This window comes from Crassostrea angulata, chromosome 1 (assembly GCF_025612915.1).
Source record: "Crassostrea angulata isolate pt1a10 chromosome 1, ASM2561291v2, whole genome shotgun sequence".
Taxonomy (NCBI): Eukaryota; Metazoa; Mollusca; class Bivalvia; order Ostreida; family Ostreidae; genus Magallana; species Magallana angulata.
The window spans coordinates 7,471,422-7,486,944 of NC_069111.1; the positions used below are offsets into that span (position 1 = coordinate 7,471,422).

General features: G+C 32.3%; 1 protein-coding gene across 1 annotated transcript in view; it reads right to left on the bottom strand.

Annotated features, from left to right (window-relative positions):
- Positions 1-15,523, bottom strand: part of LOC128169176 (RNA polymerase-associated protein CTR9 homolog) — a 33,329-nt gene that overhangs the window by 3,718 nt on the left and 14,088 nt on the right. The window contains exons 16-22 of the mRNA XM_052835344.1: positions 5,992-6,140; positions 3,670-3,786; positions 2,735-2,880; positions 2,047-2,254; positions 1,598-1,732; positions 944-1,077; positions 385-570 (exon numbers count right to left, since the gene is read on the bottom strand). Of these exons, the coding sequence (XP_052691304.1) occupies positions 385-570; positions 944-1,077; positions 1,598-1,732; positions 2,047-2,254; positions 2,735-2,880; positions 3,670-3,786; positions 5,992-6,140 (1,075 nt within the window). The remainder of the gene's footprint in view (positions 1-384; positions 571-943; positions 1,078-1,597; positions 1,733-2,046; positions 2,255-2,734; positions 2,881-3,669; positions 3,787-5,991; positions 6,141-15,523) is intronic.

Consider the following 15,523-nt stretch of genomic DNA (forward strand, 5'->3'; position numbering starts at 1 on the left):
TAAAGACAACAAATGTAGTCTACAGGTCAGGACAACACAACCACAACAAACCAAAACAGGACAACAATAAAGACAACAAATGTAGTCTACAGGTCAGGACAACACAACCACAACAAACCAAAACAGGGCAACAATAAAGACAACAAATGTAGTCTACAGGTCAGGACAACACAACCACAACAAACCAACACAGGGCAATTATAAAGACAACAAATGTAGTCTACAGGTCAGGACAACACAACCACAACAAACCAACACAGGGCAACAATTAAGACAACAATAATGTCAAAAAACTTTTCAATTCAAAGCCCACTCATATACAATAAACTAAAGAAATCCACATAAACTTTTAGAGAGACCATCACATAAATACAATGTACGTACGCAATTTTAAGTTTCTTCCCGCCATCCGAATCTGAGTCTTCACTAGAGGAGATGATGGCCTTGGAGCGAATTTTCCGTCGCTGTTTCTCAGTGAGTCGCTCCCCTTTCTGACTCGACTCCTTCCTCTTCTTCCCGCGAGAGCGCCCTTCTTCGTCAGAATCACCACCCCCTCGTCTAGCCCTTTGCCTGAGAATTCAGAAATACTGGTATTCAAACAAATTCAATCATTTACCAGATATATCAGTAGTATGTTTTTTGGCAGGTGTCTACTTTGGCTTTTCTCATCAGGGTCTGGTTTTTCAAAAGATAATTAAACATAGAATTTTTTGTTAAAAACACTGGTTTGCATTATAACAGAACTCTATGTCTACAAAAATATTCTACCAAAATAACTGAAATTCAGTTGAGAAACCCAACTATCAAATTTAACACTTTCAAAAAAATCCATTATAACTATTATAATATCCAAAGACCAAAGCAGCATCAAATCATTCTATGGTGTTCTATGACATTTAGAAACATGTTGTAAATCCAGTTAGTGAGTGGACATTACTCTGACCTCTTTTTCTTCCTGCGCCCCTCCCCGTCCTCGTTATTTTCTGTGTCTGACCCGCGCCTCTTCTTCTTCTTGGGTCGGTCGTCACTGCTGCCCTCAGAGATAAAGTCGTCCGCGTCATCATTCTTCTTTCCCTTCTGTAACAAATGAGATACGATGTGAAATATTTGTATAATTTAACGGTAATATAATGTTTATAGATACATGTATCTGGTTTGTTGATGCAGGTCAGTTAAAAAAATCAAAGAATTCCAAATTGACTGCCTAGATGTATATCATAGTATACTTATTTAGAAGTATTTTTTTCTGTGATTTGATAATGATTTAATAAATGGACAATATATATATGTACAATATATGTACAATGTTAATGAAAAAATAAATGTACATTTTCCTGTAATTTTAAAAAAACATCAAAGTTGAATCTTTCACTTGTCAAATGTCATTTATACAAAATAGTAAGTAATATACGATAAACCTTTTAATAAACAGTATGCAAAAAGTACATGTATGTGTTTAGCTATCAATTCTAAAATTCTCCCAACCACATAACCTTAGAAAATATGATAATAATAACTTTAAAAAGTTCAGTGAAAAAAATAAGAATAATGAGCCCCCCTGTCGGTCTATATACATGTATTAGAATATTGCCCTGACCTTTGACCCTGACTTCCGGGGCTTCTCGTCGCCGTCAGGATCTAGCAGCGAGATCTTCTTGGCTTTCTCCACAAACTTGGCACGCTGCTCCATCAACTTCTTGTCCATCTCTTGCTTGATCTTCTGTTTCTCCATCTGTTCAAAGAAAAGTTAATGCCTTTACTTATATATCTATTTTTGGGGTTCAAAAAAAATTATTGCTGCATAAATTGAGCAGGGGAAAATATTTTCCAAGATTATGAAACTCTTTTCTTTAATATAAAATTTGAAACATAAATGTACTATTATTAACATGTATTTCTTCTATTTATAAGGTATGCTGTATCTTGTAAATAATTCATTATTTGTATTTGTACACAAAATATTTTACAGGACCCTCTGTCTCAACTCTGTATACTTCTACAAATTTAAACAGAATTGAAAATTGTTACAAATAATGTCATCAATACCTGTTCAGCCTTTTGCTTTTGTCGGATTGCCTCCCTTTCCTCTTCATGCCTCTTTCTCATTTCTCTCTCCGCTTCGTCAATCTTGCGTGCTCGCTCCACATGATACTGAGCCTGACTCAGCAGATCCGAGCATTGTCGAGCCTCAGATGCTGCCTGGTTCAAATCAAACTTCATCCGGTCTCCGTGAGTGGAAAGTTGGTTAAAATATCTGTCAACACAAATTTTTATTTCATATTTTCCTTCCCTTTGAATCTGTCAACATTTTTTTTATTACTTGTACTATAAAATCTTTCTTTAACTTGTTTTCCTATGCAAATGCCATCTCTTTTTACATTTTTAAATTCTACTCTGTTAAGAAAATTCTTTTTATATTTAGTTTAATAAATGTATTCAGCATGGAATTTATATTCCTACTGCATCAAATTTTTTGTGTGCCACTTTTCCATTAATTCAAATAATTCTAGGGTATATTTCTACTTTGGGTAATAGCTAAGTTTGAAATATTTGGCATATAACCAGTTACCATCATTGCAAAATGACCCCCCCCCATACTGCACTCTCTTAGATCAGCTAGATACTTCACAACACTTTTTGGACAGCACAGCCTCTAGCTAGTTTACATCCCTTCAATATGACCCCTTGAATGAATACCCTTCAGTAGCTAGACATCAGATATAATGGTGCTCACTTGATGGCCAGTTCCAGGTCTTTGACGGCACTGAGAACCGTCTTCAGGTTACTCTTCTCGTCCTTCAGGATGGAGGTGGCCAGCTTCTGTAGCACCAGGGCAATGTTGTACAGTAGGACCGTGTCGCTGGGGGACACGTGCCGCGCCTGTAAAAAAATATCAATACTCTGATGTACTTGTGCATTAGTATTGTATAAGTGTAACATATTTATATACATATATAATATATGCATAATTATAAATCCTTGGGAAATTTTATGGCTATGACGCACTCGGTCATAACAAATTTACTGATATAGCGAATTGTTTCGAGCCCCATAAAGGTGAAAAATAATAAATTTACACCTTTAATGAATTGTTTTAAACTTTCAAAAGTTAGCAATACTAATTGACACAATTGATATGAATTTATTTTCACAAATTTTTTTCCAATTCACAATTCGATAATATTTGATTTCATAACAATTTATTTTTATTTAATGTTTAAATACATTTGGTAGTCAGGAAGGAAACATGTATATAGAATATGCTACGCTTATCATTATGAATTTGTTATACTTTTAGTACAAATTAACATATATAGCTAAGTAAATCCAATAATCCACAGGGATTTGCTATATCCAAGTTTTACTGTATACTTATCTGTTGGGGTTACCATAATACTGTAAATTCCTAATTCTAACTTAATTCTGTGATTCCACTGTTTTGTATCATACGCCGAAAATATAAAATCACGAGCACTTATTTTTTGTTGTAAATTTCATTTACCAGTAGTTCAAAACTGTTTTAAAAAATAAAAGTCTGCAAGAGTTGCTTCTTGTGATTAAATAATATTTCTAAGCTAGTGTGGGGGTTGAGTATGATAGTCTTGTTCTATAGTATCAAATCTGAAGTTATCTCTGTGTTTGGTAGGGAGAGGGGGGTAATGTTTGTACCTTCAGTAGGATGGTCTTGCACTCCTTGAGGCGTCCACACTTGAAGTAAGCTCTGGCCAGGTACACCATCACCTCCGTGTTGTGGTACTTAAAGAACTTCTTCAAACAGTTCTCGTACTGTCAAATAGAAATCACAGGTTGAGCAGGATACTGTGTTAACACTACACCATGGATTCTTTCTTGAAGTATGTGTGCTAATTTTAACTTTTTATTTATTCACAATACAATAAAAATAACAGTTTTATAAAACTGAAGTGAATTTCAATAGACCAAAGCAATTCTTCATTATAACTGAAATTCATTTTATGTAATCAAAAATTGGTATTAAAACAGTAGTTAAAAATATCATATGTTATGTAATTAAAAATAATGTACTATAATATTTTTGGTTCTTATTTGGTGATTGACCCGACACTTCAAGTACATAGCACCACTCTACAGTGCTAACAATAGTCTGTAGTGAAAAGTTATTTAAACTGCACGTCCCTAATTTCGTTTTAAAGTTTTTGGTAGAAGACTGCTTACAAACTTTTAGGTGTCTTGAAAAGTGAAATACACATGTAAATGTACTGATTTTCATTTTTGATTGAATTTTTATTTTAATCTTAACTTCAAAGTTTATCATTTGTAACAAGATATAGTTTTTAAGATTCTTTGAACAAATTAAAAAAAAATCCTATAAAGAGACTTAGAGCTTATATTCAATGGTCTTAGTATTGTGAAAGAATAATTGGTAATTTATATATAGATCCATGAAATAATCTATGCACCTGCAGGCATGCTGAACCCCTTAAAATTGTCTTTAATATGATTTATCATAAGAAAGATTAATTTCTATGGTTAAAAAATATATATTAAAGTAGTCCGAGTATCGCACAACGTCATAATACGGATTTTACAATATTGGTTCGACTTTTACAAAGCGTTTTAGATACCCGGTATTGATTTTGCTCTACATAACTGTTGTAAACAAAGGCAATAATAAGCAATTAGAACGGTAATATATGTATTCTCTGAGAGATAGAAATGATTAATGTTGAGAAACTCGATTCTGCTAAAGTAAAATGAAAAACGAAGTTTCTGATTAACAGGATCTCAGGTATGCTTATATGTTCTTTGTTTTGATGCCCCCCCCCCCCCCCCCCCCCGAAATTTTATTTTTGTTTTACTAAAATCAGTTTAAATTTAGAGACAGAAGCTATTTCGAATTTAATCAATCATCAATTAATTTATGTTTAAATGTTTAAATGATATCTAACATTGTTGACAGATCCAGGCAGAAAACTGTAGCAAAATGTGATTTTTACGGATTTTTTCGTCAGGGTCTACTTGGTTTAGAGCTTATAGCGTGAAAAGTAATCTGTCAACATATAATTTTTTTTACCAAATCTTTTTTCTAAGATGTCAATCTATAGATTAAACACCATGAATTTAAGTTTGAATCCATAAAATAGTAAAAAAAATTACCAAACGCGATACTAGCATTGCATTTTATGTATTCTATTTTGATACATCAGGTCTATAAAGCATACTTACTTACAAAAATATGCGCAAAATTATTGATGAGATATGGCTTAAATAAATATTTATACTCTATTTTGTATATTCAGTTCTAATTTTCCCAAAATTGGTAATTATTTTTAGGAAAAACGGACGTCTGGCAAATTTCATAATTGTTAATAATTTTCGCAAAGGGGTACACCTTCTGATAGGTGATAACAGACAAACTAGCATGTAAACATGCATATTTTCTTTTGTATATGTATTGCTGGAATGTATATTTATCATTTAAAGCCAAGCTTTTAATGATTGAGCCCATTTAGTGCCGAGTATAGGACTACCTTAAAATTACGTTAATAATCTTGTAAAATTAATTTAGTTCTTTCATTCAATTTCGTGGATTTTTGCAATAGAATGTGTACATTTTATTCAATAAATTTATTGAGAGGACTTTGATAGGAAATAATTTATAAATAAAATCTTTATACCATTCATATCTATCATCTATATTTCTTTTCTTTTTTTTCATGTTGCAAACTTTGCAAAAATGAAGTACAAACTGTACCATAAATTTATTTTTTTTTGTTCGCAAAAGAAATTTATTTAGGACATGTAAGACACAATTCAAAATGCCTATATAGACATGTTATTTTTATTAAATTTAAATATTATTAAGATATCATAATCAGCAAAAAATAAAATGTGAAAAAAGGATACCAGCTAGTATATAAATGGTATGACATATTCAAGCATGCTATATTTGAGCCAGAGTGTTACTATAAATTTAATTTTTGCAATATGCAAGAACTATTAGAGAACTACCATTTGTACTGCGGCGACGTATTGCTTCTGCTCCACATAGATATGGGCAATGTTGAGCCAGACATCACAGAAGTCAGCTGTGGCCTCACGAACCTGGGCGAACACGTCTCGAGCCTCGTTAATACAGCCCTTGTGAGCCAAAACACAGCCTGCAAATAAAACAGGACCAACAGTTCAAAAAAAGTTCCACCACTTATATCAATGTACAATAATGAAAACTTGGATAAAACATTTTAAACAGGCATTAAACTGAGACACATGCTTTATTTTGGGGCTTAATGTCTCACTTTTTACAAACTATCTTGTTGGCAGTGAGACACTGATCAATTTGAGCTTGTTTGACATTAAGAGCACAGACAAATTTACACTTAAATTTTCAGGGTAAAGATACAATAGTGAGGATAATATACTTTGACACATATTTTTTCTAATTGATAACCAATAAAACACAAGACATATTTATAAATTTCATAAAGTATAAACTGTTATACTGAGCTTTTATCACATACAATGTATGTAATTCTACTAAAACCTCTTTTAGTTTACCCGAACCTCGTTTATCACAAAACCTCCTTGATGGGTGTTACCCAAAAATAACATACGGGGATACATTTAAAAAATCAGCCAATCAAATCTCAGCGAAGCAAATGCACTCAGACTGTGACTATTTGCATGCAGTTAAAATTTCTCACAGTCTCTCAACTGCCCCGGAAAAGGAAAACTTTGAACTTAAACATGTACTTCACTTTTGGACTAGCCAGCGAACACTTATCCTTGTACCGATTCACACCGTATAATTAGCCTCCAAATATTCTTCTCCGCAGATTCAGTAAACAATGAACAGCATTTATTTATTCATCTCTAATTACGATTACGTTATTAATTTCAACTATTTAAATGATCTGGAGGAGATTTCATTGTAACTAAGCATACAGGGTCATAAAAGGTTTTTTCAAAGCCCAAGCTGTTAGTAAACATTTACATTTCTAAGGTAAGCACACTTCAAAGTAATAAGCCTGGCCAAAACTATGTGAAGCAACCAAGTGCATATGACTTGTCGGAAAATACTTCATATCAATATCTGTACAAATCAAGTATCTTCACTATTGTTGCTTAAAGGAGAAGGCGGGGCTTACTTTGCATTCAATGTTTAAATGAACGTGGCTTCTCTTTAAAACATACAATTCAATGTGTGGCTTTTTTCCTAAACTTCATTTGTGATCCGAACAAAGTTTTCTGTTGAATTAGGATTCTTTACTGGTTTCTATGTTCGGGAATGTCAATATTCAGGTTTTCAAATGTTTCTTTTGATTCGACTTATTTTTTTTCACAAATGAAATGGAATAATTGAATTTCTTTTTTTAAATCTAAAATAGAAAATGAAAAAGAAAAAATTGGATTTCTACCACACAAATTTTCCACCTAGCGGTAAATAGCAAAAAAAGGGGTAATTGATGGTTTGGCAATAATAATCCAATACGATCGATTGGAAAATATTACTTTTAAATGGTCCAAAGGGCCAAATCAAAAAAGTCTTTCTAATTGCCTTCAAATATGGATATTCATTGCCCGCAAGATCATTTGCAAACTGTTTGCACTGTATTTATTTGGAATAATGAAATGAAATCCAAATGTGTAACATTGGGCCACACTTAGCCTTTGCACTAGATGTTCGCTCTAAAGGCTTTGGGAGGGCATGCCCATCTCTCTCTACTCGCGTAATTTGTCATAATATCGCCGATTTGAAGCTTTGCTCAACAAAAGGTTATTTCGTGCAGCTCTTAGTAAAGTCACACCACTGCTTTTGTTAACGTGATCTCGAAGCAGAATACTTATATTCAGTATCTCAAAGCACGATTTACACAGAATGCATCCGATATATTACTTTCTTTGTTCATTTGTTAGTTTTCCAAAGATTACATACACACTAGGAACAAAGCTATCAAAGACCTCGCAATGTTATACACTTCTCTTCGCATACACAAAGATACTTCATTTTCAAAACTAATTTTCATTTCCAATTGCCACTACTTTCACAGCTTTTACCCTCACTGTTTCAAAAGCCTTACGCTGGATTTTAATTAGTAATTGTCTCCACTCTACTAAGAACTCAATTTTTGGAACCTAGGAGAAAATGCAACATCATATGACCATACCAGAGTTCTTTAAAATACAGCACTATACTTGTATCAAATCTTTACTGCTTCTTTTATGAATTTGAGGTACCATAGAATTGGATTTTCTACAGATGTGATTTTTTTACTGAATTTTGTATTACCAGTATAAATATTCAATTGCAGAAAATGTGCTAAAAAACAACGTCACAAAAAAATAACAAACATATTTCTTATTCATTGAGAAGCAAAACTTTTGCATCTGCTGAGAAACCAGTTATGTGATATGGCAAGCTTTAGCCATTGTCTTGTGTATCAAATATCATGATAAGTTTTATCTAACTGAAAAGAAGGACATTTTCTTGATGCACCGTCTGGTCATCAGAATGACAGGTAAACAGAAGGTACTTTATATCTCCATGATTGAATTTTTGCAAGATCTTCAAATCTGTCCAATTGTCCGTTTCATATCATGGCGTTTATTGCTACTAGCTATTATTTCAAGTGAGCCAAAAAAAAAAAACCCAGTATCGTAACCTAGCTACTAATTCAATTGTGCATCTTTTGAGTATGGAATAGATACATTGAACCTTAATATGCATTTTCATTGAGTAGCCTTTGATTTAAAATCAATTTTGGACCATCTGCTTCTTATGACCAATGAGTGTAGGGGTTTTATTTTGCAAGAAACTCAACAAAAATGTTTACAGGGAATTGATTGGACAACAGACAGCTAGGCAACCAATAAAAAAGTACAATGTTCACTTAAACCTTTAAAAGTGAAAAAAAATTATTGCAAAAATATTAAAATTAATAATTAAACCAATTGCAAAAGTAAGTTTTTTGGGCAACCAACATCCATTACCCTTTGCAATTGTTTCAATTCCAGTTATATGCATTCATTCAGATTTTGGGATTATGCATAATACCCCCAAAAATAACGCTTTTACCAAAGTCTGCCTTGCCTCGCTAAACCTCACAAATTTACAAGCTTTAAGCGTAACAAGTATATGACTTGAAACTTTTTAATTGGTCACTTGAGAAACTATAGGCATAAAAAACTATTGTCATCTTTGTCAGAAACACTCAGAAAAAGAGATCTGGAACATCCAGTATAATCCCGCGGCTTAGATAAATCAATGGTAAGCCCTGCGAACATACTCATAAAAGCTTTTATCAAAGATACTTCAATATTGTTCAGGCATCAATTTCAATCTAACCGTTTTTAATATGAAGTGATCTGGTACCTTTGCCGATATTACGCAGAATAAACTGTTATCGTGAACTATTGAAACAAACTTTCAAACGTGTTAAAGATGCCAAAGTAGTGTTTTTTCTCACAAAGATTTATCAAATTTTGTCAATGCTTGAGAGAAGATGACATCGTATAGAACAAACTGACCCGACACCTGCATAAAACTCCGGTATACTTTTTAATTTCTCAAGTTAATGAGTATCGAAAGAGAAAAAACAAAACAAACATAGGATACCGAAAATCTTAAAACGATAAATTAATCTACCCCATGCATATCAAATCGATCAAAATTCTATTACCGCTTTACTGACGGGCTTTAGTATCCAAATTTAGCCTGACAATACAGGAAACTTCAAAACATGAACCAGACAATAAGATCAAAAGAGACCCAGATAGAAGGCATACGGTGCGTTCATATTGACCTTTTAACTCTGAATATGATAGCACTAGGTTGGCCTTGCAATATTTAAATAAACATTTCATAATCATACAATGGCCTGTCACTGTAATCTATTCTTATTAATTCAATTAATATTGCGTGTAATTATTTGTCGCATTCAAGATATTTTTACACTTTCTTGCAATGTTGACAGTGTATTCAGGAAAGAATTCTTTACAGCGCTACAAAATATTAATTTTTTTCTCTAACCCCCTTTCAATACATCCATATTGATAATACAAAAAAATGCTTCAGCAAACACAAGACTCTAATGACTTTCTTGGGACGTTACTTTATGTATCAGAGTGCAATTAACCAATCATTCTGAACCAGGTATCATGGTACGGCCCTGAAATTCCACTGCGATGCGGACTTAAAGTTTTCCCACTTTTTCCGCCAAGAGCACTATGAACGGACCCGACTTTAGTGTAAATTGTCATATAACGCTGAAAACAAGAGCAGTTGCGGGCATATCTAGCGACTATAATGACAAACATATGAGCGACCAGACATATCTGTCTGCGCAAGCACCTCTTACAGTTAGACTCGACATGGAGAACCGGCGGCCACATTTAGGTCTACCACTCAAACTTCCGACCCTGGAGAACAATGCTGCCGACTTGTACCCACATAGCTCCAGCTTCATCACTCCGTCCAGCTATGCGGGCAACCAGAGCTGGCCAATGTATCCCCTGCAGTCGGCCGGACACTACGACGTAGGAAGCTCCTACTCCAACTCTCACTCATACATGCTCCCGGGACTTCCCTTCTCATCGGGGCATTCATTGAGCTTTCTTCCTCAAGAGTCAGACAGTCATCCCACAACTTCTCATCACCGGCAATTTGAGACCGGCGCGTTTCATTCCTACGAACGAGGAGGAATTCACAGCTCGGACCCTCCTTATTGGTCATCTGACTTCAACATTTCAAGCAACCCATCGGACAGCGATCAACACCATCACAACAGGTACCAGCATCAGAACTTTGTGCCGTTGAACGGCAATCTTCCGGCCTGGCCGCAGTTTGTGCCCCATCCTCATCATCACGATGCTTTTCATTATTACTCTGAACCCGGTGCAAGCTCAAAATCAACCTACTCAACACATGAGACTGATGAAGGTGCTAAAAATCAATGGTATCACCCCAGAGAGGGTGCTTACCAAGGATGTGAGAATGACTCTGATCCACGGTGCCAAGACATTCAGCGCTCAAGAACCAGAAACCTGAAATACAGAACTAGAACGGAGGAGCTGCCTTTGTCGTATCACATCAGGAAACAGGAAAAGTACATGATGAAGAAACTGAAAGAACTTGAAAAGACCGACTTAGAAAAATCCCGCCAACTGATGGAGTTCTATCAGTACCAGATAACCTTTGTGGAAAAACATCACAAAGAGAAACTTGAATCTTCAACGGCCTGCTCAATGGACTCAAACGGCATGGACGATATTGAGGGACAATTTCTACAGATAATTAATCAGGTTTTGGAGAGGATTCAAGTGATACAGGATGATTCTCAGGCCCGGTCAGAGGGAGGGCTCGATTCTTGCTGTGGGGAGGCCAGGAAAACTCGACTTTTACCGAAGCGTTCTGTGAAGATTCTCGACGGATGGTTCACGGATAACATCAGTAATCCGTATCCTTCCCGAGATCAGACAATTCGATTGGCGTTAGATTGTGGACTTACTGTTGAACAGGTCAGGAAGTGGTTCGCAAACAAACGGAACCGTTCCCGCAACAATCGCAGTCAGTACTTCAAGTGACAAGAAAAACCTTCATAAACCTTGGTAATTTATTTCAACTAAATAACAAGCACTAGAAAGACCTTAGTTGTATGAGTATTAGAAAACTTCAGTCTTAGTCTTTGTTTGAATGATTACAATGCAAATTAATTCAAGCATGGTTCATATATCTTAGCCTGAAGTTAGCTTACAATGAATATTTATATTATTATAGATCATTGATCAGAAAATGTCTTAATTATATATCAATAGTTATATGTAGAAACATGTATTTATTAAAATATTTTAGAAAATTATATTCAGTATTTTTATATATCAAAATCACATTATATTATACTGTCGTCAAAAATTGAAGAAAAAAAACTTAGAAGAAAACAACAAAATTTGTTAAAAAAATAAAACAACTTGTTTTCCTTTAACACCATTATACATTAATGAATAAAAAAATAATAATGATAAATTTACATCCAAGAAGAAACTACCAGTAAAGTAATTTTTTTTTCAAATTTGATGCACTTATATAATTACTTTCGGAAAAATAGAATTTAGTTATTCTCAACATCTTCAACAAGTTTCAAAGTAGCAGTGTTATAATATTTAGTTAATCTATCTATTATAATAGTCGTTACAAAATATTAAGCTGCAATTTCATTGTAAACTTGCAATTTACAATTTTTATGAAAAAAACAACTTTTGTTTATAAATTTCTGTTAGTCATATTTAAATGGAGAAGATTTTTAATAGGCTTTTTATATAGCAAAACTGTATATTTGTAATCTTGTTCAAAAAAGATTTCAATTGCTATATATATATTAACACAAAACAGAAATCAATTTTTCTGATAGAAAGTAAGAATTTGTTTTTTTCTTCATGAATTAAGTTAAAGTTGCATGCAAAGTTATAGCACGTCTTTGCAGAAAAAAAACCTGGAATTTTTTTTTTTACACTGCTTAGAAGAAAAATAATATTTTAAAAATCCAACAGTCCAAACCGATGGGGGTCCACAAAGCCCATTTCTTATTTTGTTGAAATTAATTATCATATCATATTTTCAATCTATTTAACAACTATACTGTGCCAAACATTTATTAACAAGATATAACAATTTAAATGAAATTAACATTCAATTAATATCACAATCATGTTGAATTTTTTTTTGTTCACTTTTATAAAAAGTTGGGTGTAAAATGCCTATACAAGGACGGATAAGATACTGAAAAATTAAAATATTAATAAATCGGATATTTTCTTTAAAATTATTCAAAACAATATATATTTAACATATCATCAATTTTTAACCTTCAAATAAGTTCAATACTTGGAATATGTTGACTCAAACAGGCGTATACATATCAAAATCTCCAAATAGTGTAATTTTTAAACTTCAAGGCCTTTTCTGGTTTAGAGTGGGACTGTGCTCTACATTTTTCTCATAGTCTAAATAATTAAGGTCTAGTGGAAAACAAAGAGATGACCCAATATACAATAAAAATAATCATTTTGTATCCAAACAATTGAATGTTTTGAAAAAAAATTATACAAGTCCGTAAATTCTTGGCCAAAGTCACACACAGTATTTAAACAGCCTACTTTATTGTGTCTGAAGTAGCTCAGTGGTTACAGCACCAGACTTAGCTAACAGTACATAACTAGCGATTTTATATTGTGAGTTCGCACTAAAATATAAGGCAATATTTTTTTTCTTATTATTTGATAAATATATCAAAAACTAAATGTAGTATGAAACTGTACTTTTGCAAACTTGTATCATAATATATTTGAGTAGATGTTATTGAAAAAAAATTCATTCAAAATTGTATTTTATGACTAAACCGAATGGGCATTTTCGCTATCTTATCCCCCTATTTTCTTTGTGTTAGTGTGACAATTATTGTTATAACATCTTTCTGTATTAAAATTTTTCTAAATCAACAGACAATTGATGAATAAACTTGTATAAATCAAACTACATGTACTAATATTAATTATTCAACAAACTTTAGCGTCATATTTTGACAACATATAAGATCATGCCCACTGTGTAATAGTAGCTGTAAACACAGGTGGTTAATTATGAAACCAAGAGTTATTCTTTTTTTCTTTATTGACTGTTTCTTTTCTTCTATAATGAGATCATTGTTTGGCCGATTCTTTCTATTTTGAGTAAAAAATTGATTCTTCAATTGTTTGAGAAAATTAAAATCAGCTATATTTGCTTTCCACTCAAGCAAGTCTTTAATCAAGCAATACCATAATTGAGTAATTAATATTAATAATAAAATAATTAATACCGTTGACTAAGAATTTTTCAAAGGGAAAGGAAATTATTGAAAAAGAATAGGTTTTTGATTATAAATAAAGAAAAACAAACCAAAGAAGAGGAACTAAAGATTGAGATAATGGAAATATAAAATTCATAATTTAGAGATTTATTACAGAAATTCAAAATGTTAAATAACTATACATTCTTTAGAAACATGCTGAAAAAATGTTTCCTTTTTCTCGAAAGTAATTACAGGAATTCATGATGTTGGGCATATGAAAAAGGGAAATACTTTTTGTCAGTGAATTACTGTAATCTTTGTATATGGTCAGGCTTGCATGGTCACAATTGATGACAATGACCAAGAAATTTAAGAAGGCGTTCAAGCACTGTTCAATAACATGTGACAAACCAGAGGAGCGCCTGAGATGTTTAGATCTATGTTGTTTAAAAACCACATGGATACATCTAAAATCTGTATCGCATAATTATATTGTTTATGAATTTGAATTTTTTTTATATTGACACATAGTCAAAAAAGGGTTGGACCCAATTATTGTGTGACTAAGAATTATGTTATGTGGATACCTGAATATAATAAAATTTCAAAACTTTGATAGTCTTCTCCTTATATAAGATGTATATAATTGCCAAAATATAAAATAAATACATGTATTTCTTTGCAAATTTAATAAATGTCTGATAAAAATGCATAGTACTAAAATAATATTTTGATTTAATCTGTAGATTAAACATATTTTTTTGTTGTAGAAATGAAGCCTTTTTTAAAAGAAATATCTCTTATAAATGTAAGAAGTATATACTGAGGTGATTGTTTGCTTTATTCAATAAATTCAGGAAATAAATATTTAATTCTAAATAGGACCATACCTGTGAATATTGTTTTGATATAACAACCTGACCGCTTATAATAAATTTTCATAAAATCCTATGATTCATTAGGCCATATATTTTTTGCATTCAAAAACTTTTTCCAAATCAATTTGGTCAGATCAAAATTTTAAAAAAATATTAGAGAGACATCTTTGCATCAATATATCAATTGAAAACGCAATACAGTTTTTGTAGTAATAACACTCCAAACCCCCACTCACATCCAAAATTATTAAAAACTTATCCTATTATATCTTGTTACAGGTGTTCTTTTCATTAATCTGACTTCACACACAAAATTTTACAGGGTCAGTCAGTCTTGAAAAACAGCTACTAAAAAAATGGCATTTTGAACATTGTTCTGGGTTTTCTTTTTATTACCTTAAAGCATATACACATTGCTAACGTTTATAAAACTATATTCACATTTTCCAAAGTCTTTGTCCGAGATAAAACTATGAATCAATTTTGTAATGCATATAGTCGAACATTTCATTAATGACTATTTTTAATATTTAATCATACAATTGCTGAAAATTATGTAAATATAATAAGAAATCATTCTTTGAATATTATGAGGTGTTTAATATCTATCATAAAGCCCTTTGAGTTTTATTAGATTTGATTACTCCCGGACGAATTTTATCACCTCATAATACTGAAAAAATGATTCCATATTCCTTAATTAAAAACAAGAAAGAATAACTTGGTGTGCAGCCCAGGTGAAACATAAATATCTGATATAAAATTGCACACAATTATTAATATAAAAATTTACATTTATATTAACATTATAATTGAGTTTTAATTTCATTTTGTATAAAG